This window comes from Podarcis melisellensis (assembly GCF_964234715.1).
Source record: "Podarcis melisellensis genome assembly, chromosome: 8".
In the NCBI taxonomy this organism is placed as follows: domain Eukaryota; kingdom Metazoa; phylum Chordata; class Lepidosauria; order Squamata; family Lacertidae; genus Podarcis; species Podarcis melisellensis.
Genome location: NC_138540.1, coordinates 69,639,987 through 69,662,540, shown reverse-complemented (window position 1 = coordinate 69,662,540; position 22,554 = coordinate 69,639,987). Strand labels below are relative to the sequence as shown.

Here is a 22,554-nt window from a genome sequence, read left to right as displayed (position 1 = left end):
TTTTTTTCTTTAAAAAATAAAAGCAAACAAAAACCAGGATACACAGTATTAAGAATAAAAGCAAATGAAATAGTTCATGGTTGGGAAAATGCTACTTACTTGGGACATTTGCCAGGGCCGACCAGGTGATGAACATAGTATAGAGTGTAATGATGGAGGCTTGCAGCAGCCCTGAGTGAGGCTGGGCATCCTGTGGAGGAAGAGGAACAGCTCCTGTTAAAAGTACCGAAGAATATTTGGTGCAAAAATCAGGGCTGAACGGAGGACTTCCAGGTTGACGCGATTGGTTAATGGCGGATTCCCTCCAAGCTCCGGAGGGAATCGGCTCCGCTGAAGACGGGTCTTGCCGCGCCGGCGACGCGGGGACCCTCAGAAACCACAGGCGCGGATGCCTGTGGACTTGGTGACTCAGTGGGCACCTTAAGCGCCCTCCCCGACTCACGAAGAGCCTTTTTAAAGGCTGCGGAGAGGGTACGGAGAGTGGCGTGGTGCTGGGAGTAGACCGCTACTTCAGCGGAGCGAAGCCGCAAGCCATGGCCGGAGAGCGTCAACTTTCTTCCTGAAATTCGGACTGGAAACAAATAACCCGTGAGTAGAAGGAAATTCGGACTTTAAAATCTATATCTTTAATCTGGAACGATCGGGGGGATGTGCTAAAGGGAAGTCCGCACCCCCCTACATGCAGACAATCTAAAGCAAGGAACGGAGAACTAAGGTCGAAAAAACTGTGCGTTTTCGGTGATTGATAAGAGAAATTCCATGAATTTGACAGAATAAGTTTTTTGTGCTGGAGAGAAGAGAGGAACTTTGGAAATTTTTGTGTGCCCCCCCCCCCCGGACCCGGGAGCGTCCTGCGTGCGAGTCTAGCGAAAAAGAACAAGGAGTTTGACAGATGTCAAATGAGCTGTCAAACGGGTGGATAAAGTTAAAAATTGCATTACTTTGTCTCTCTCTGGACTAAAAGTGCTACATTTAACTAGAAGTGATTGGAAACAAAGTAACAATAAATAACAAAGTAACGGACTGTTGGAAAAGAACTTGAGTACCTGGAATCCCCCTAGGGGGGACTAGTGACATTGCAATGGCTGCAGAGGGAAAATTACTGGCAGAAATAGAAAGAGCTTTTTTTCTCGTGGGAATCTTGCAAGAGCAGAGTATGGCTATGAACAAAGAACTTACGACCTTGATTTCCAAAACAAGCAACCCTGCTGATGAAACAAAGGACTTTACTGAGAAAGAATCTGCAGCCGAATCAGAAGAAATATTTTTTGAATTGGTGGAAAAGGAAGAAGAAGGGGAGAAAGTACAGACAGAAAAAATCAAGCAGAAGCCTACGTTGTCTGGAAACGAAGAAGAAGATTTTTGGATTACAAATTTGGGAAAGATGAGAAAGATGAGAAAAGTAAAGAAGGAAGTCACTGGATTTTTTGGAATACTGGAACTTAAAAGAGCAAAGAAAAATGACTGGGACTTCCTCTTCCTTTCTGAGTTTGAGAATGGGGAACTTTGGCAGCAAGTAATTTTAACTATTTTGGGCGCAAGAGATGGCGATGTGGCTGTGACAGATTTCCCTCGAGACCTGAGGACCAACAAAAAAGACTACCAACAAAACCGACAGAGAGAGACTGACAGAGATTTGAAGGCCTCAGATGTGAGGAATCCGGGCTAGGAACTGTATGGGTGGACATTTATTTGGGAAGGGACGAAAACCGGGGTAGGGAGGGAGGGGGAGAGCAGAATTTGGAAAATTTATGACTTTTGTGTTGGGTTACTTTGACTTATACTTTAATATAAAATAGGGGAAATTTGTGGAATGAGAATCTAGGTCGATCTTAGAAAAAGGATTTAATGTATATAAGAGAAAGGGATAAGTAAAATTTGGCCTAACAAAAAGAATCAAGTTTGAACATAACAAGAATAGGTTAAAAGGAGGGATAAGAACTTGCTGAACTAATTATGGAAATTGGGATGTATGAGGGGGGGTGGGGGGAAGTCAGGGAAAGAGGGTTAAGAAAGTAAGGATATGAAATTATACATGTTTTGTCTTTGTCTTTTTTCTGTGTGTGTGTGTCTTTAAAAAAAATGTGAAAATCCAATAAAAAATTTATAAAAAAAAAAATCAGGGCTGAACGAGGCACAGTGTTAAATGCTTCTTTGCATTTAACACACAGGGGAGCTGTTGTGGTCTTTAAAATAAAACTGCATTAGCTAGTGCTTTTAAAAATATAAAGAGAAAAACATAATTTAATTCTTTCCTCCCCTAGCACCCAAGTGTGTGTGTATTTTAAATACTAGCTTTTGGGGCAGGGTGGAGCAGAGCCTCAGGACTTCAGCAGGGGAAGAAAAGGTTAAATTCCCTGTCCATGACTGTTCTGATCTTTTTAATTAGCAGTATGTGCACACCCCAGTTGATTCTCATTCTCTCTCTCTCTCTCTCTCTCTCTCTCTCCCTCGCTCTGTGTGTGTGTGTGTGTGTGTGTGTGTGTGTGTGTGTGTGTGTGTTTCAAATGCAGAGACACATCTCAAGTCATGTCTACTTAGGCCAGACATCCCCAAACTCGACCCTCCAGATGTTTTGGGACTACAACTCCCATCATCCCTAGCTAACAGGACCAGTGGTCAGGGATGATGGGAATTGTAGTCCCAAAACAGCTGGAAGGCTGAGTTTGGGGATGCCCTCAAGACCTATATATATATAAAAGCTGGGGTTGTCTTATAAACTATTTAGTTTTTCATTGCATTGTGTTGCATCTTTCTGATACACAAGCCACCTAGTGTGAGCTTTGCTCCAGAGGTGCCCAAGTTAATAGAATGTCAGGAAGTGTGGCATCATGGTTAGAATGCCAGACCATGACCTGGGAGAGCTCCACAAAGTTCATCAGTGAGTAGCCTTGGATTCTCAATGCAGCATCTTACCTGGACCTTGGGCAGGATGGAAACCACGGACACAATCACACAGAAGATGAGGTTAAGGCTGATGAGTGCCTTGTTTTCTGTACAACCGTCTGCCTTTGTGTAATACATATAGAGCAGCACCACCGCAGCGATGGAGACAGCGTAGAAGAGGAACGTGAAGATGAAGAGGGCTGAGAAAAGAAAGCGGGGGAGATGTCGATAAACAGCTCGCCAGTAAACCAGGGGACAAGTAGACTTCCACCCACTGTTGGACTAGAACCTCTATCAGCTGCAGCTGTAGCATGGCTGATGGTCCAGAATAATGGGGAAGTTCTAGTCCAACCACATTTGGAGAGCCACAAATCCCACCCTCCACATTTGAATTTGTTTGTTTGTTTGTTTGTTTGTTTCCCACCCGTCTGGCTGGGTTTCCCCAGCCACCCTGGGCTGCTCCTAACAGAAGATTAAAAACACAATAAAACATCAAACATTAAAAACTTCCCTAAATGTCTTCTAAAAGTCAGATAGTTGTTTATTTCCTTGACATCTGATGCAAGAGTGTTCCACAGGGCAGGTGCCACTACCAAGAAGGCCCTCTGCCTGGTTCTCCTAACCTCACTTCTCGCAGTGAGGAAAATGCTAGAAGGCCCATGGAGCTGGACCTCAGGGTCCGGGCTGAACAATGGGGGTGGAGACGCTCCTTCAGATATACTGGACCGAAGCCGTTTAGGGCTTTAAAGGTCAGCACCAACACTTTGAATTGTGCTCGAAAACGTACTGGGAGCCAATGTAGGTCTTTCAGAACTGGTGTTATATGGTCTCGGTGGCCACTCCCAGTCACCAGTCTAGCTGCCGCATTCTGGATTAACTGTAATTTCTGGGTCACCTTCAAAGGTAGCCCCATGTAGAGCGAGTGCAAGTGGGAGATAACTAGAGCATGCACCACTCTGGTGAGACAGTCTGCGGGCAGGTAGGGTCTCAGCCTGCGTACCAGATGGAGCTGGTAAACAGCTGCCCTGGACACAGAATTGACCTGCGCCTCCATTATATTAATTCATGGTCTTCCAATAGTATTGGAGAAGTGAGAAGGATGGAGAAGCAAGCCATGTTCTCTCACACACACACACACCCAATCATGTGTAGGGGAACCATCAGGTAAGAGGCTCATCCAATCCTTTCATTTCCCAAAACTTTTCTCTGTTGCGTATGCTGTTCTTGCAAGTTCTCTTTGAGCCAATACTAATAGCGCCATCCAACGCACGTCTACTCAGAATTAAGTCCAATGACTTCAATGGGTGTTCCAAAGTAAGTGTGCATATGGACAGGTGTAGCAGTCATACACAATCCTCCAGATTGCACCGGACTCCCAACTCCCATCAGCCGCAGTCAGGGTTGCCAATGGTCAGTGATGGTAGCAGCTGCAGCCCAATGACATCTTGAGGGCAACAGATTCCCCATCCCTGCAGTAAGAGGGATGCTTCCCAGATGGTCAGAGGAACCAGATTTTAAAACAAAACCATACTGGTTCCTTGCCCTGATCCAAAGTCTCCCCCCACGCAATGGAATGGAGTGGGAGCTTATCTGTTTGCAGTAGGACAAGTCTGCGCATTGCTTTTTAATTTTTAAAAAGTGAGGGGAGGGATAACAAAATGAAGGAGGGGAAAACATGGCACTTATAATAGAAATCGAGACAGGATCTCGTTACACTCAACATGTTTGGGAGGGGTTCTTGGTGGGTCTGATTATACCCAGTATACCTGAAGGAGCGTCTCCACCTCCATCGTTCTGCCCAGACACTGAGGTCCAGCGCCGAGGGCCTTCTGGCGGTTCCCTCACTGCGAGAAGCCAAGTTACAGGGAACCAGGCAGAGGGCATTCTCGGTAGTGGCACCCGCCCTGTGGAACGCCCTCCCACCAGATGTCAAAGAAAACAACAACTACCAGACTTTTAGAAGACATCTGAAGGCAGCCCTGTTTAGGGAAACTTTTAATAGACTATTGTATTTTAATATTCTGTTGGAAGCTGCCCAGAGTGGCTGGGTAAACCCAGCCAGATGGGCGGGGTATAAATAATAAATTTATTATTATTATTATTATTATTATTATTATTATTATTATTATTATTCCCACCAAGTTTGATTATAACTTTTAAAAAAAATATTTGAAAGAGGAGGATCCACAGTGACTAATCAGAACCAGTACACACAGTTTATACTCTGCACTGTTTGACATATATTTATGTTCTGGGAGTGGCTAAGAGAGCAGACAAATACAGCACTAATAGAAAAGTATAGCATACTAGGGGCTCGAACCCTGCATACTTCACTCACCAACCCTTGCCAAATTCACCCCTCCTCTCAGACCAAATCTCAGCTTGCCCACTCCCAGCTCCCTCCTCCTTGCCCTCCAACGCAGCTGCGGTGGCCCAGGAGCTCTGAGAACCCAGTCTGCTATCATGCTGTAGTTCACAGCGCCATCTGTCAGTATCTACACAAACTGCAGCGTGATGACATCATTAGGAAAATATGAAATAGGAGAGACCCAAAATATAAATTTAACACAAAGGGGTGGGGGTGGAGAAACCAGCAACAGTCTGTTCTTGGAGCCTTTAGTGGTGGTACTTGTGGGCACCACAATCTTCTGAGATGCTCCCCTCGATGCCCACCAAGGAACCCGCTTGTCTGAACCCACACACAGAGCACATCAATTTTACACATATGTAAATAAGTGTTCCATACTGACCTGCATACCAGCATTTTGAGTTGCCATTATCCGCATTGTGCAGCCAAATCTGACTCCAGGAATGTGCAAAGTCAATCAAGAGGATAAGCTGGATGAGGATGAAGAGGAATGAGCCGACTACACCAAAGTAGAACCAAACTTATTTGAAAGAGGAAAAGTATAAAGCGGGGGGGCGGGGAGAGAAAGAAGGAAATATGGGTTATTGCTTATTATCCACAAGCTGTCAATATGGAGTTTTAAACAGGTAATCTTTGGGGATGTAAAAATTCTATTAGGGTTCCCATACGTCCGTAATTTCCTGGACATAGCTGGGATTCCTATGTCGGTAGTGTAGATTTTGGTGAATTTCCTTAAAAATAGCTCAAAACTGTGAGAACAAGGCGCTGGATGAAATAGGCCCTTGGCTACTTCCAGCAAGGCTCTTATGGTGATCTTACAGAACCAGAAAAAGATGTTTCATAATGGATAAAGCCTTGGTGAAGAATTAGGGGAAAGGCTGAGAGGCCCATCTGTGCTGGGTCCCAGTCTCATCTGAGACAGACAGACAGACAGACAGACAGACAGACAGACAGACAGACAGACTAAGATAGAACCTTGCCTAAGGCCAGAAGTGAGATTCAAATCCTGAATTTCCTGATCCACAGGTTCGTATGCCATCTTAACTGAGGTGGATGATCCACCCTAGAATCCCTCAAGCCCTTCTAGCAGCTATTATAAGAGTGCAATCACTCATGAAGAGGAAGCAAGGAATTAGTTATTCCGCTGTAGTTCACTACTCAGAAGGAAATGGAGACTGTGAATACTCTTGTGTACCAGCTGTGTGTCATTTGGGATCCAGCAAAGGACTCCTCCCAGTATCCACCATTACTCCTATTCAGAGTAGACCCATTAAAATCCAAGAGCTTGTTAGTTGCAGCCATTGATTTTGATGTGTCTGCTCTGAGCTGAATATTGAGGAATGAGCCAACTACACCAAAGTAGAACCAAACTTATTTGAGAGAGGAAAAGTATAAAGCGGGGGGTGGTTCGTGGAAGAAAACAATAATAATATTGCAGGACTCTTTGCTGAAAGCTCAGAAGCTAAAGAGGATTAGAGAGAGTGCTTTAAAAAACCAAGAATGGAAAGCATCTGTTCCCTTCTATTCACACTGCTTCTAAAGACTCAGCAGGACTCACCTTTGACACAGCTCTGAGCTACTTGCACCAGGCAGCTGAACTTGCGAGCTGCCTGCCATTTTAATTACCCACAATGCCCCAGATGCAGCATTGCCTGGTGGAAATTAAAATGGTGGACGGCTCAAAGCCATACCAGCAGAGACGGTACAGCTACTACTTCCCATCCTGAGGAACTGATGTATGAGGGGGACGGGGGCAAAGAATGGCTCTGACTACCCTTCTTCTTAGCTTTGACAGAACAGAAAGTATCCAACCCCACCTTATGTAGAGCAACACACACACAAAAGCTACTGTAAATCACATCCCCTTCGCAAGTCAGGAATGCAAATGCAAAGTTTTGTTTACCAGATGTGAACGGTCCATCAGGAATATAGAAGGCCCCCACTGTAATTCCAATTAGTATCAGGAATTTGAAGAACCAAAACCTGGAGTTGAGAAGAAGAGAAAAGACCTTTTTAAAACGAACAGAAGAGTCCTAGAAAGTCCTCTTAAGCAGCATTTGTTTTGCTCCAACATTAAGCCAGGATGGAAACATCTGGAGCAAAGTGCAGCTGCTAGGACGTTAATGAGAGACAGAAGTTCTGGGTGTGCAATACAACTTTTCTGTCACTTGCATTAGTCAGCAGTTCACTTCTGAGCTTGATTCCAAGCAGTGGAGTTCACCTTTAAAGCCCTTAGCAATTTGGGACTGGGTTACCTCAAGGACCAACCATACAACCCTGCCCATAATCCAAGACCTGTGTCTCAGGTAATCCATGTCTGCTTACTGACAAAATCTATTGGCGAGCACAAGAGACAGGTCTTCTTAGTAGTGACCCTGCAATTGTGGAGCTCTTCCTTTTAATATTTATTTGGCTCCTCAGTTCTGCCATTCACAACGGCCTTGATTTTTCTCCCCACAACTGCCTTTTAAAATACAGTGGTACCTCGGGTTAAGAACTTAATTCGTTCTGGAGGTCTGTTCTTAACCTGAAATGGTTCTTAACCTGAGGTACCACTTTAGCTAATGGGGCCTCCTGCTGCCGCCGCACGATTTCTGTTCTCATCCTGAAGCAAAGTTCTTAACCTGAGGTACTATTTCTGGGATAGCAGAGTCTATAACCTGAAGTGTCTGTAACCCGAGGTACCACTGTATACCTTTAAAAACATACACACATAACCAGGAACACATTCAATAAAAGCACAACCTGCAGGAATTGAGAAGAAACATCACTTTAATAAGTGCCCTACCAAAACTCTGTACATCTTATGCTTTATATGACTGTGTTCCTCCACAGCGACACATCGTATTTGGAGAGTGTCTTGTGACAGCTGACCTTCTTTTATGAAGTCAATAAAGCAGGGTCACATTTCACAGAAAACACCCATCTCTTCTCACTCTGGCTCCTCCTTCAGTAAGCTTTTTTTCCTAGAATACAGCATCCCAAACCAGTGCATACCATTGCTCGATATTTGGTTCTTTCATCTTGTTCCTAAAATTTGGCTATGAGCCTGTGCACTGCCACAGGAAACATTATCAGACCTGTATGCAAATAAAAAAACCCCAAAAAGCCATGGCATTTGGTGACCCCAGTTCGATATCCCTCATGAATCTATTTTTCTACATCCGCTCAGTGCTTCAAGGGTCTGCACTTGAGGGTCTGCTGTTCTCCATTTCTCTCTGTACATCACTTTGTGGGGGCTTTGGCCACAAAAAGCAAAGAATACATTGCAGGATTAAATAAGCTAGGAGGCTGCAGGTGACTATGAGGCTCAAAGAGAAACAGGAGAACTGTGGCTCAGAGGCAGAACATCTGTCGCAGAACCCCAGGTTTATTCCTCGGCTTCGCCAGGTAATGTTGGGAGGGAAGCCCTGTCCAAAACCCTGGAGAGCTGTGGCAGATGAAGGTGATGGACTATATGGAACTGGCGGAAATGACTGGCAGAATCCGAGACCAGGGAGAAGAGTTGGTGGAAGGAGATTGGAAAAAAATTAAAGACTATGTACAGAAATACTGCAAAATTAATGAATGATAGAATGATGTTGGAATGAAGCTAAGTGGTTTTAGCAGTAATGTTACAGAGGGGTATGTAAAAAATGGATTGTTAACAGGTGAGAATGTAAAGTTATAATATATTAAGATAAAGGATTAAGATAAAAACAAAGAGGGAAAGGATTTGCTGAATTAACTAACTGAACTGGAATACAAAAAAAGGGAGGTGTGAGGAGGTCAGGGAAAAAAGTAAATGAAAGATAAGACATGGAAAAATTGATTTGTTTTTAATTGTTTTTATTTTTCTGTATTTTGTATTTTTTGTTTCTTTTTTCTTTCTTTTTCTTATTTTTGTAAGCTTTTTCGAAACTTTAATAAATATCATTTTTTAAAAAAAAAAACCTGGAGAGCTGCTGCCAGTCAGTGTGGACAATACTGAACCAGATGACCCAATGGTATGACTCAGGACAAGGCAGCTTCCTGTGCTCCCTCATCGGAAAACAGAGTTGCTATTTCCAACCAGAAGACAGTAGTCACACCACTCACGATAAGTTGCAATTGGGAAATATTTAAACACCACCTGTCGCAGCCTCAGCAATCTTGCTTTAGAAGCCCTAAGAACATTAGAACTCAAAAATTATCCAGGAAAGTTGGAGCTTTGTGGGGCGCAGGCAGAGAAACCCTTGTCAAATGGTAGGGTGCATTATTTTGAGTGAAGATTTTAAAGCAGGGTTTATTTATATCTTGCTTGGTCCTATTTCAGGAAAGGTATGAAGGCATTTAGCATTGGCTAATGCGGAGTTACGTAAGTCTTGGCCTACAGGCTCTGCGTCTGAAGCACTGCTGCTCTATGATGTATGCAAAGCAGGAAGGAGGAACTAGAACAGCTTTTCCCAACCTTGTGCCTGGCAAATGACGCTGGACTTCAACTCCCATCTGACTCAGCCAGATTGGCCAATGGTCAGGGATGATGGGAGTAGGAGTTCAACAACAGCTGGAGGCCATCAGGCTGGAGTAAAGGCTTAACTAAAAGTTTTTAGGAGTTGGGGGGGCATGTGATGCACAGCAACCTTGCTGAAGGTAACACTGAGGTCCAGCACCGAGGGCCTTCTGGCAGTTCCCTCACTGCGAGAAGCCAACTTACAGGGAACCAGGCAGAGGGCCTTCTTGGTGGTGGCGCCCTCCCTGTGGAACGCCCTCCCACCAGATTTCAAAGAAAACAACAACTACCAGACTTTTAGAAGACATCTGAAGGCAGCCCTGTTTAGGGAAGCTTTTAATGTTTGATGTATTACAGTATTTTAAAAAATTTTGGAAGCTGCCCAGAGTGGCTGGGGAAGCCCAGCCAGATGGGCGGGGTATAAATAATAAATTATATTATTATTATCATCATCATCACATCTGGGTCTGTTCCGTGAGATGGTCGAGAAGTCACCTGCAAAATCTTGCAGCTGTACCATCCTACCTAGAACTACTCAATGGGACTTAGTTCTGAGTAAAGATGAATAAAATCTGCCTGGTGAGTTTCATAGAAGAAAGGCAATTTTTTTAAAATGGCCCAATGCCCATGGAGAGGAGCTGGGTCAAACTATTCTCATCTGTCATGACCCTCCAAAAATAATAATAATGGTAAGAACAATACACAAGTGAAACTGACCTGCTGGTTTTGAACAAACGAAGGTCAACGTCAGAAGACAAAAGCCCTGCCTTTATTTGTTTAATAGATCGGTATCCAGCTTTTTTAAAGGGGAGCGGGTGGCGCTGTGGTCTAAACCACAGAGCCTAGGGCTTGCCAATCAGAAGGTCGGTGGTTCGAATCCCCGCAGTTGCTCAGTCCCTGCTCCTGCCAACCTAGCAGTTCAAAAGCACGTCAAAGTGCAAGTAGATAAATAGGTACTGCTCCAACAGGAAGGTAAATGGTGTTTCCATGCACTGCTCTGGTTTGTCAGAAGCGGCTTAGTCATACTGGCCACAAGACCCGGAAGCTGTACACCGGCTCCCTTAGCCAGTAAAGCGAGATGAGCGCCACAACCCCAGTTGTCTGCAACTGGACCTAATGGTCAGTGGTCCCTTTACCTTTTTATCCAGCTTTTTGACTAGAGTTCTCAAAGGGGACTGGCAAAATACATTTCACTGCTCCATTTAGAATAATAATATTACGTCCAAGTACTGTTAATTTCAACATTAACTTTTCCAACACTACAATATCCCATTCCTTTCTGTACCAGTAATTCTGTACCATATCCCTCCAAAACCTTGCAATCATGAGTCATGAAACAGCCAACAGTGTCCAACTAGCTCCCTAGTATAGAATATCCACTTCCATAAGAAGATTAAGGAGTGCTGGTTGTGGTGAGGGTAAAATACAACACTTTATGATAGATCAGATTTCTCAAAAGACTGTATCTCAGAAGGCTTTGGCTTTAGGACATCCCCACCACAGATGCAAATATGTTCCTCACCCATTCTGTATTGAGGCTCTCGGGTCCTTGCTGCTCCTCACGCAGATCATTATCAAGGCAAACAGGAAGAAGAAGGCAGCTGTGGCAAAGCACATGCGGTATACCGATTTGTGACCCAGGAAGGACTTGCAAGCGACTTTGCCGTGGACACCTAAAACTGTATTGCCTTCATCACAGAACCCAGGAATCTGGTAAAAGGTAAACATAAATAATAAGTTTAATCTTGGTACATGCCTAGCAGAAGTGCTGCCTGTTTGCCTCCACTTATGCTCTGTTTGCATATTTGGAAATAAAATTATTTATTTTTCCAAAACACCCTACATTTCCAGAACACTCGTTTATCAGAAGGAAACTAAACCACTTAATGTCAGTCTTGGTACAGTACTTCTAAATCAGGCACAGAGAACCTGTGGCCCTCTAGAAGTTGCCAGACTACAATTCCCATCATGCCAACCATTTTCTGAACTGGTGCCAAGGCTGGCCCTACTACTACTAGGCAGAGTGAGAGCAGCAGATACTTGGGAGTGAGGCAGCAGCCCCCCCCAATTCCCTCTGCACCCCCTAAGCTATCCTGCTGTCTCCCATTGCCAGCTCAGTCTGATTCCATGTGTGAAAGGGAGGGTGCCATTTTTGTCCTTTGCCTCAGGCAACAAAAAATGTCTAGAGCCCTGGCTTCGTCTGAGGTATTATTTTCATTGTTGTTGTGGTGGTGGTGGTGGTGGTGGTGTATTACCTTGTAGAGTTCTGCTTCTACTCCGGGGATGATCATGATAATAGACACCAACGTTCCCAGGAACAGGAACAAGGTGAAGCTCAGGCGTGTGATGGTGGAGTTCTTTGTTGAGGGGCAACAGCCACACAAGAGGCAAGGAGCAGAACCACAAAGACATGACACCTGGCAGTGAAAGAACAGCAATGAATATCTGCAACAAGGCAAAGATTTATTGTTTATTATTACATTTATACCCACCTTTTCCTCCAAGGAGCTCAAGGTGGCGTACATGGTTCTCTTCTTCCCCATTTTTATCCTCACAACAACCCTGTGAGGTAGGTTTGGCTTGAGAGACTGTGGCTGCCCCAAGGTAACCCAGCAAATTTCATGGCTGAGTTGAGACTTCCCCACACTGATTCTCTCTCTCTCTCTCTCTCTCTCTCTCTCTCTCTCTCTCTCTCTCTCTTTCTTTCTCTCTTTCTCTCTCTCTTTCTCTCTCTCACTCAGTCTCTCTCTCTCTCTCTCTCTCTCTCTCTCTCTCTCTCACACACACACACACGAACTGGAGGGTGCCAGAAACACTGAGACAGGAGGCACATAGACCATGGCTGTTGTTGGGAAAGAGGTTATATCTAGTGAGTAACTTCAGATTACTGGTCAGTCAGCTTCAGGTTTCAGAGCAAGATTGTATCTCAGGATACAATGGAAATGTTTGTGACTTGAGAGGGGAAAGCAGGTCACTTTTTAGCTTTCCTTTCTTTGTCCTTTTACTCTTTTGGGACATTTATTGTGTGCCTGTAACTGTTCCTAGACCAAAATGTTCTATTTCCCCCCCATATGAACTACATTTCCCCCCTTTTAAGTCAACCTTTAATGTTGTTTCATTAAAAACTTTATGGTCTCCCTTAGTCCACGTCTAAAATGCCAAGTCCTACGCTACTTTGAGCCATTCTCGAAGTGATGCAAAGGGAGTTTTAGGCCGATAGGTGGAAAGTTGCCTTGTAGAAAAATAAAATCACCTGGTGGTGATCTAAAGGCAAGACTGGGTGAACAGAAGGGGACATCCAGTGCGGCCAGGAACTCCCTTCCCCACATGGCACAGAACCCAGGGAATCTGGGGTGCCATAACAACCACAGTGAGGGGGAAACAAGATGGTGGATCATTGGTTCCTCTTCCAAAACCCCACCCTGATAGTTAGTAGCATTTGCAGCCTCTGACACAGGACAGGAGGGTATCAGGTTGGCCATCCCTGATGTAAATATTATTAAGACTGTTGAGGCTACAATCTGTTCTCTCTCTGTTCTTTTATGAGAAGCTGTATCCATAGATTTCCTAATAGTGCTCTTACATTCATGGTGTTTGGAGTTTAGTTAGTTAGTTAGCTAGTTAGTTTTACACAGTGTGGAAATAAATAACGGCTTATAATATATTTTCCTGCATGAATCTCAGCCCCTTATCTAGGACATTCTGTATAGCAGCTTTCATCCACCTGGTGCCCCTCCAGATGTTTTACACTACAACTCCCATCAGCCCCAACCAGCACTGTTGATTGATGGGCACTGGCAAAATCAGGTGTCAACTCCAGGGATGCTGTAGGCATGTATTTTTACATCTGGATGCTTTACACATGTGTGTGATCATTACAACCTTTGGGGTTTTCTGCTTGCACATTTTCCCCCTTCCCCAACAAGGCTGCACAAGCATCAAATATGGTGTATTAAGGAGAATATGGCATAGCATTCCCCTTCTGGCTTATATGCCACTATGATTGCTCCATAAATATACCAAGTTAAATAGTAACTTCCAAAAGATAAGCCATGCAAAACTCCAGTAGTTTTCCACACTGAGTGATCAAGACAGCTAAATTTCCTTCTAAACATGAAAGCAGTGCTAGGAAAAGGAGCCCTTTCCTATTATTTCCGGAAAACTTAAACGTGCATACACAATACATCATTTACTGCCAACACCACCAGACAATGCATCTTCCAATTTTACAAAATGTATTTTCCAATATTAAGATTAAAACGTAGACTACAAAATCAGTTACTCTGAATTATTAGCACTCATTTATTAGCAACCCATAAAATGATCCCAATTTTTGGGATTTTTCTTCTGGAAACATTCAGAACCAATCAAATGGTTTCTAATGGTTCTTTGTGTGTTCTTCTGTATGGGTGTCTTTTGACCAGAGCTTTCCAAAATGTGTATCGCAACATGTTAGTGTGCTGGCTGCAGTGCGTAGGTGTGTCGCACCAACATTCTCTGCACTCCTCCCAGGGCTGGAAAGGGGTTAGTTTAACCTCTAGTTTACAAGCAAAACTGAATTACTGTGTCGCGAAATGATGCATGCCTAAAAAGTGTGTCAACGACATGAAATGTTTGGAAATCCCTGCTTTTGACTGTGCTACTGCTATTATCAAAACTGCTCTGAATATTATTGCTTAAAGCAGGGGTCAGCAAACTTTTTCAGCAGAGGGCCGGTCCACTGTCCCTCAGACCTTGTGGGGGGCCAGACTATATTTTGGGGAAAGGAATATGAACGAATTCCTATGCCCCACAAATAACCCAGAGATGCATTTTAAATAAAAGGACACATTTTTCTCATGTAAAAATATGCTGGTTCCTGGACCGTCCACGGGCTGGATTGAGAAGGCAATTGGGCCGGATCCGGCCCCCAGGCCTTAGTTTGCCTACCCAGGCTTAAAGCCAATGTTGTTAGCCACCTGGGCCACACTGCAGAAAAATGGGGGTATCAATGCTTTTTAATAAAGAAATATTGGAATTTAATAATAACGAGGATTTGAAGTTCATGATGTTGTCATAGGTGGAAGGCAGCTTTCAACTGCAAAGCAGTCGTTGCAAAACATTGCCCCGGTTCTATTAACTATTACCCAACCCCAAATGACACATCACAATCCAACATCATGAAAGTTAGACCATTTGTCAGAGTCCATCCACCCACATTTTCCTAGGTTGAGTGCTTCCTCAAACACACAGACACACACACACACACACACACACACACACACACACATCACTATTTTCTATTTTCTCTCAAAAACTGCTGGTGCATTCTTGCAAATGGATATTTAATAGTGCAGAAATATAGGGGGCCTATGGGGAAAATATACAAGGGACACACCCTCCTTTGTTCAGAAGTTTCAGTGTCTCAGCACAGTTGCTCATTACAGAAACTTCACAGGTTGCTCCACATTTTCAAGCTATTCTGTCATGCATTGCATGACTAAGTTCACGATGCTGTGCAGGTACACAATTACTAAAGAGAAAGCCCCACAGCACCCAGAGGCCCTTCTGAGTAGGTACACGCAGGTAAGGCTTCGCAGCTGTCCTCAAATATAATACTGTTACAAAAACCCGGTGCCTGCTTCTCTCTCTGCCAAGCACTGGCAAGAGGGCATGGGGTCACAGGCACACACACAGGGTCTGTGTCTGTTTGGAGAATGGAAGACATGGCAGAGACTGCTGTGCTTTAAGAAATATGGTTTATTCACCTATTTACACCTTCAGTCTGCATGGAGGGGGTCCAGATCTTATGCCATAGTCAAGAGGCAGCAGCATAAGCAGCCTGCAGCCAGTCCACTCCAAAGATGGATCTCACCCTCACTTCCTCCTCCTGTCTCCCAGAAAATCCTGCTTCCAAACTCCCTTTTCCTGTCCCCTCAAGCATATACCCCATCACCTTGGTAATATCTCACCCGCCACCAAAGGATCCCTCTCCTATACAGCCCATCAATGTTCCCTTAATGGTCCTAGCTTGGCCATGCTGGTTTGCATAAGCCAGCCTAGGAATTTCCTGAATTCCCTGTCTGGCACAGTTCTGCGCTTTAATCCATGTCCCAATTAATCAAAATCCTAACGTTTATTCATTTCACCTACATCTATTACACCACACAAACATAGACTTGAAAGTACTACCAATATGTGCCTCCTTACTGGAAAGTGAATTCCACCAGGAACTCTGTCTATGAAAAGGCTCTGGGTTCAGTTCCAGGCATCTCCAGGGCAGGGTAGGGAGGGACCCCTGTCTGGACCCTTGAAGAACTGCAACCTATCAGGCTACACCAGCTGTCCCCAACCTGGTGCCCTCCAAATGCTGTTGGACTCCAATGCCGATCAGCCCCAGCTAGGATGCTCAGCAGTCAGGGATGATGAGAGCTGGAGTTCAACAACATCTGGAGAGCAACATGCTGGGCGACCTAATCAAGCTGGATGGAATGATGGCCTGGCTTGCTATAAAGGCAGTTTCTGCTACTCCTACAAGTAAATATTCTAATAGGCCTTCTCCTGAGTAGCTATAGAATGCAGCCTCAAACATTGCTGCATTCACACAGATAATCTGAACTGGCCAAATATCTGATTGATAGCCACTTGAGATAGGAAGGCCATATGGGGGGGGGGATGACAACAATTAGTTACACACCACGTTTCATTGGGTTCAATATTTTGGCCTATTTAAACTAACCATTTTTTTACAAGTTTCCTCTGGTTTTATCTGTTTGTTTACTTGTTTCCAATTTGGCTGCTGAATAACACTGGTTCATTGCTATTCTTCTGCATAAATTCGTCCTATTTAAGTTTTTCACCGAATCAATCAATTCCCTTATCAGCCAAGATTAATTCTGTACAAGGACAGGACAATCATTCAGAAGCAAGGACCACACTTTGTTTACAGACGAGGCATGTGTATGTCCTAGCGGGCATCAAGAAATGAGGCATACTCTGCTACCCAAAATTGTTAGCAGAAAACTTTTTAACCCTGTTCTGAAGATCTGCTGGCTGGGGAGCTGTTAGATCCATTGTTTAGCTGTTTTTTAAAAAAAGATTGTAAAATGGCAAAAGTTTGCAAACTAATTGGACGAAACTTTTTTTCTTCATGTTGGAACTATGACTATATATTACTGCAGTGTGGTAGAATCTGAGAAGTTTCTTCAAACTTGCGACCAAGGGGAAATGAAGAACAGCTGCTGCCTGTGTTAGGTTCTGAGGGACTTTAATCTTTCCCAGAAAGCCTGTTGATTTTGATTTCAGACAATGAGGGGGCAAAAGCACAGGGAGGTGAACCAAAGTGGCAGCGAAGGCAATACAAGGTGGAAGAAAGTGAGCAGACTAAAGGGGAATGTGAGAAGGAGGCAGAAAGGCAACACCAGCAGGTGAGATTAAAGAAAGGGTTGAAATGTTTGAGGCGGTAAGGAGAAGGTGGGAAAAGGCATGAGAAGAGAGAAAGAGGCAACGTACCGGTAGCTGGTGGCAGAAAGGATTGTGGGAAAAGGTGAGAAAGTGGCAGCAGAGAGAGTGTAGAGCAGGCAGAAGGTGAAAGGCGAGAGGAGAAAAATCAAAGGCAAGACTGGTGATGGAGGACAAAAAGCGAAAGAAGGTAGGAGGGGGGAAGGCAGTTGCTGGTGACACAGAAAGAACAGAGGCTGTGAAAGTTGTGGAAAGGGTTAGATGAGGCAGTCCAAGTTGTTTTGCCACTGCAGGCAACACTCCCCACCACCCCAGAGCAGATCTGGGGGCTCCCCCCATGCAGTCATGCCCACACTGCACCAGCCCCACCCCTGAGGCTACACCCTCACCTGTGGCTGCAGCTATGTTGCCACCCTGGAATAATGGTGAGGGTGCAGTGGTGAGGACAAGGGTGCTGTGGCAGCAGAAGAAGTGGCATGGGCAAAGCCACCACAGGGCTAGCAGCAGCACCATGGTAGGGGCAGGATGGGTGTTGGACCTGCCTCCCAAGGCAAATGGCTCCGCCTTACGACGTAAAGGCTTCCGTGCTATCAAAACACAAGCACCAGTGGTGATGCTGACTTCCCCTCTTCCTCAACAGCAACCACAAGCTTCGTTGGAGAGAAGAAGCAAAAAACCCACCGAGAATCAAAAGAGGACGCAGCTACTAAAAGGGCTCAAAAGTCTGACCCACAATACAGGAAACATTGGTTCACTTATATTGGGGGAGTGGGAATAGTATGCCGGCATGTGATAGGTGGTGAAATGCCGTCACACAGTAAATCAAAAGTGAAGATATGGAAGTGGGCTCCAAGTTCCTGGTTGGGAGTTTGAGGTGGGTCTTAGGTCTAGATGAGCTGAAGACCACTAGCAGTAGATCTCCAGGATTTCCAACAGGTTTTTTTCTGCCAGAACCATAGCTGTCAACTTACAGATTTGAAAATAAGGGACCAGCAGCCTCGAAAATAAAGGATCAGCAGCCAAAATAAGGGATTTTGTGAACACAAGTAAGTTCAACTTCTGAGCCCCTCCGAGCCAAAGGCAGAAAGCCCAGCCAGCAGCCAAACAAAGCCTCAAGCAGTGGTTCCCACAGCGCAGCAACCCGGCAAAGGGGATGCAGCAAGGAAAACCACCGTCACCTCTCCACTGGGAAGCGCTGAGCAAAGGCGAGTCCCCAGGCAATGCGGCCAATTTGATCGGCACAAGGCATGAAAGCTCCACCCCCCCAGTTGTTCTTAGACTCCTTACTGGGTGAACAACGCATCCAAGCAACAAAGTTGGAGCCTCCCTCCTCCCTGGCCGGCAGGGAGGGAGGGAGAGGAGCTGCTTCCTTTGAAACCCTGGAAATTTAAGGGACATCATCAATAAGGGACAGCAGTGGGACACGGCGCTGGGATAAAGGACTTTCCCGCCAAATAAGGGACGGTTGACAGCTATGGCCAGAACCAGCTGCAGATGTTGGGGGTTGAACCTGGGACCTTCTGCATGCAAAGCATATGCTCTACCACTAAGCTACTATTGCCCTTCCCCACTTGCAACATCCTTAATCTATATCCAGCCCACCACATCATGTTTTTCATTGCCATTCCCTGCTTTGGGAACACTTTTTATCAAAAGGATGCTTGGAAATTTCTCCCCCAAAAAAGAGAAAATAAAAATTACGGGTACCGCTAAAGAGATGGATTTTCTACATTTTTTTATTTTAGATTGTGGGTAAATTTAAGCCAACTTGGTTGGCTTCAAAGGAAATTTTCTTTGGCCACCAGGCTAATCTTCCTCAACATGTAATCAGCATCAATCACAAGCTTGTTTCTGAAGCTACAAAAGTTGCTGTTTGCTAATGAAAAATTAAATGATAATAGCAGCAGCAGTAGCCACTGTGTACATGGGGCCTAACAGAGTGGCACGGGCAACATAGAAAAATCTCCACTCCCTAAGAACTTACAACCTAGGACATGAAACCAGCCTCTACTGTATGTATACATGCACCAAAGAACTACAAAATTGTAATAGGTTTCATACTGCAATTACTGTCACTACCATTAAATTTGATCCATGTAGTTCCAAGCACCACTAGTAGTTGATGAGCTTCATTCAGGTGGTCCATGTCAAGCGTATGGATTTGTGGCAGGAGACTGCAACATCCATCACACAACCCATCGTATAAATTTTGCATTGTATTTTTATTGCTGCTTTCATTTCTTGTATTGCATTTCATTGTATTACAATTCAGACTGTAATACACAACACATAAGAAATAAAAGCAACAATAAATATCCATTTTTTAAAAAAAAAATCATACAGCATTTAACTCAGTGAATTAAGTGGTCTGCCAAGACCCTCAGCAATTTCCAAGTGGGCCATGGAGAAGAAAGACTGAGAACTACCTGTTCTGATTTTAACAAGATCAGATTCCTGGCAACAGTAAAAATTCTTCAATTTGGGAACAACGTCAACTTTTTTTGAGTGACCTGTGAGTTAAATGCTTCTCAAATACTGATGCTAAAAGCACAATCCAGTATATGTCTACTCAAAAGTAGGTGCACTGAATTCAATTAGGCCTAACTCCACATAAGTAGGGAGGCGTTGTGTTGTTGCTCTTGGTTGTTACTATGTTATGTATTTTTGTGTTTTTATATTGTAAACCACCCTTGATCCTCAGACGAAGAGTACACAATTTTAATTGATAATAATAATAATAATGTATAGAATTGCAGCCCAAATGTGCAAACACACACAAGCAACCCTGTCTAATTGCTATATTATGCATTATTGCTCCCTCCCAGCAACATCCCCGGTTTTACCTTCCTGGGCGTGGGTGGGTCAAAACAAAACAGCAACATTGTAGGCAGCTGTGTGCACACACAGAAACTGCATTACCAGAAATCAATTATTACATAAATGTTGTTCCTGGAGGAGGAAGCTATCCATCCTTGGAGAGTGCAAGATGCAAAACCTTTCACATGCACCATTCTTTCAGACTTGCATTTAAATCCCTAACTGCAACAAGGGAGCAAAAAGATTTTTCATTATCATCCATGTCATTTCTCTCCTCCTCTCTTTAGAGTGCAGGTGGGGGACCTACAGCCTTCCAGATGTTGGTGGACTCCATCTGCCATCAGCCCAAGACAGGAGAAGGGCTACACCTCTAGAGCAAAGAAGCTGCCCAGGTTCCAGAAGGTCCCAGGTTCAATTTCCCCAGCATCTCTTAGTACACTTTGGAACATCCCTCTGCCTGAAACCCTGGACAGTCTCTGCCAGTCAGTGTAGCCAATACCAAGCTACGTAGATGGTTTGACTCGGTGTAAGGTGCTTGCTATGTCCCAATGGCCAAGGATAATGGGAGTTCTAGTCCAGAAAGCACACAGAGGGACAGCTTTCGATGGACCTGATGCAGAAAGATCCCAAAATGGTTTAAGGTGGATCTCAGCTCTTAAAGCTTGAAGACTTTACTTCGAAATCCACACCACTCATATGGATAAAGGAAACATTATTTGTTTGTTTGATTGTATGTTTGTTTACTTGTATGTATGTCTGTTTTCTCAAATGTATTTATTTTAAATTTAAAAAAATTAAAAAAGGAAACAAACAACTTCCTTTGCATCTGATCACATGTTCTCTTTCTGCACATTTATTTTACAGCATTGACAACATGCCACCCCATACATAATGCAGCTTACACGAAATAATTCTAAGAACAAATTTATATGCACAATAACACAGAGGACCATAACATAAAAATCAACTTAAGTGTCTGTCTGTCTCATATATATATATATATATATATAGCAAGCAAACACAAGAATAAGAAAGACAGGGAACTGGTGGTATGGACTACGGATGTGCAACTATTCGCAGCAGTCAAGCCACAACTTGTGTGTGGTTCTTCAGCTATCAGGTGAGGAACATAAGGAGACCATTGGATCCTGCCAGTGCCCCATCAAGTCCAGCATCCTGTTCTCAACCAGTTGCCTATGGGAAACCTCCAATCAGGATTTGAGAACAAGACCACTCTCCCCTCCTGTGGTTTTAGTATTCAGAAGTATTACTGCCTTCAACTGTGAAGGCAGAGCGTAGACATTGTGGCTAGTAACCATCAATAATAGCCTTCTCCATAAATTTGTCCAATCCTCTTTGAACACCATCTAGGTTGGTAGCCATTGCTGCCTTCGGGGTCGCTGGAAGAAATTAAACTTCGGCCGCAATCCTAACCCCCCATTTACCCGGCAGTAAGCCCCACTGAATTCAACAGGACTTCTGTCCGAGGAAACATGCTTAGGAGTGGCTGTGATCCACTCACTGCTTGCTCTTGAGCAAGCCCCACTGAATTCTACAGAGTTTACTCCCAGCCAGAGAGGCATATGTTTATTTCTGATGCCTGCTAAAAACATGATAGTTTAGACCAGCTTGCGCAGATGCTTAGAAAGTGAGGCAATTTTAATCTCTTCTAACTTTCGTGGGCTTTTAAGTGCAACTGTACATTTTCCCTCGATTCCCTTGTTTTACTTGTTCGTAAACCGCTTTGGGGGTTTTCTTTTCTTTCTTTTCCCAACCAAACGGTGCACAAATTTTATGAAATAAACGAACAGGATTGCACTGCTGGAGTATGCCCAGGATTTCAAAAGACCTGCCGGTCCTTTGAGCAAACGCTTTCCAAGAGGAAGTAAAGACTGGAGCGTGATCGTCAGTCTGTAAACGGCAGAGTTTATGATTCTCATCAGAATAATAAATAGAATGACAAGAAATATATACTATGAAATCCACAATTTGGGGAGTGGGGACGGAAGGGGCAGGCAATGCGTAAAAGGGAGAGCGATTTTTTAAAAAAAGGCGAACAAAGAAAGGCTTGCCCAGTTGAGACGCTGAACAAAATGGGACTTGTGTCTCCGAAGAAAAGCAGAGCTGGGCTGTCAACCCCCAATCCGGCTGCGGCTCAGCCCTTATTCCATTAAAAGCAGCCATCGAAGCAGAAATAAGAGGCGAAGGCACGCCTGACCCAACCCAAGAGCCCAGAGAACGATTAGTTCCGCCGCCACCCCACCCCTCTAAGAATTTTCTTCTTCTTCTTCTTATAAATCTATATATTTAAAGAAGTTGCAAAAGGCACTCACGCAGCTCAGCAAAGAGCAGACCCCGAGGCACGCTCCCATAACGCCGCTGGCCCCCGAAACGCAACTCCGTCCGGCTCAGATCCCGACAAAGTTGCCTCCTCGGCTCGACCTCCCCGCACTACCTGCCGAAGCCGCTCGGGGTTCCTCGGCACGTTCCGGCTCTCGCCCACCTCTTCGGCTCTTTCCGCCCACGCTCGGGAACGCCTGGCCGCAGCCGCGCCCCCTCCCTCCCTCCCTCC

At 44.5% G+C, this 22,554-nt stretch overlaps 1 protein-coding gene and 1 long non-coding RNA gene across 2 annotated transcripts in view; one reads left to right on the top strand and one right to left on the bottom strand.

Moving 5' to 3' along the window:
• SERINC2 (serine incorporator 2) overlaps window positions 1-22,480 on the bottom strand; it is a 32,671-nt gene extending 10,191 nt beyond the window's left edge. Inside the window, exons 1-7 of the mRNA XM_081920738.1 lie at window positions 22,316-22,480; window positions 11,981-12,142; window positions 11,248-11,435; window positions 7,158-7,237; window positions 5,637-5,774; window positions 2,917-3,086; window positions 100-190 (exon numbers count right to left, since the gene is read on the bottom strand). Of these exons, the coding sequence (XP_081776864.1) occupies window positions 100-190; window positions 2,917-3,086; window positions 5,637-5,774; window positions 7,158-7,237; window positions 11,248-11,435; window positions 11,981-12,142; window positions 22,316-22,354 (868 nt within the window). The 5' untranslated portion in view covers window positions 22,355-22,480. The remainder of the gene's footprint in view (window positions 1-99; window positions 191-2,916; window positions 3,087-5,636; window positions 5,775-7,157; window positions 7,238-11,247; window positions 11,436-11,980; window positions 12,143-22,315) is intronic.
• LOC309375405 overlaps window positions 1-22,554 on the top strand; it is a 168,366-nt gene that overhangs the window by 72,937 nt on the left and 72,875 nt on the right. The window lies entirely within an intron of this gene.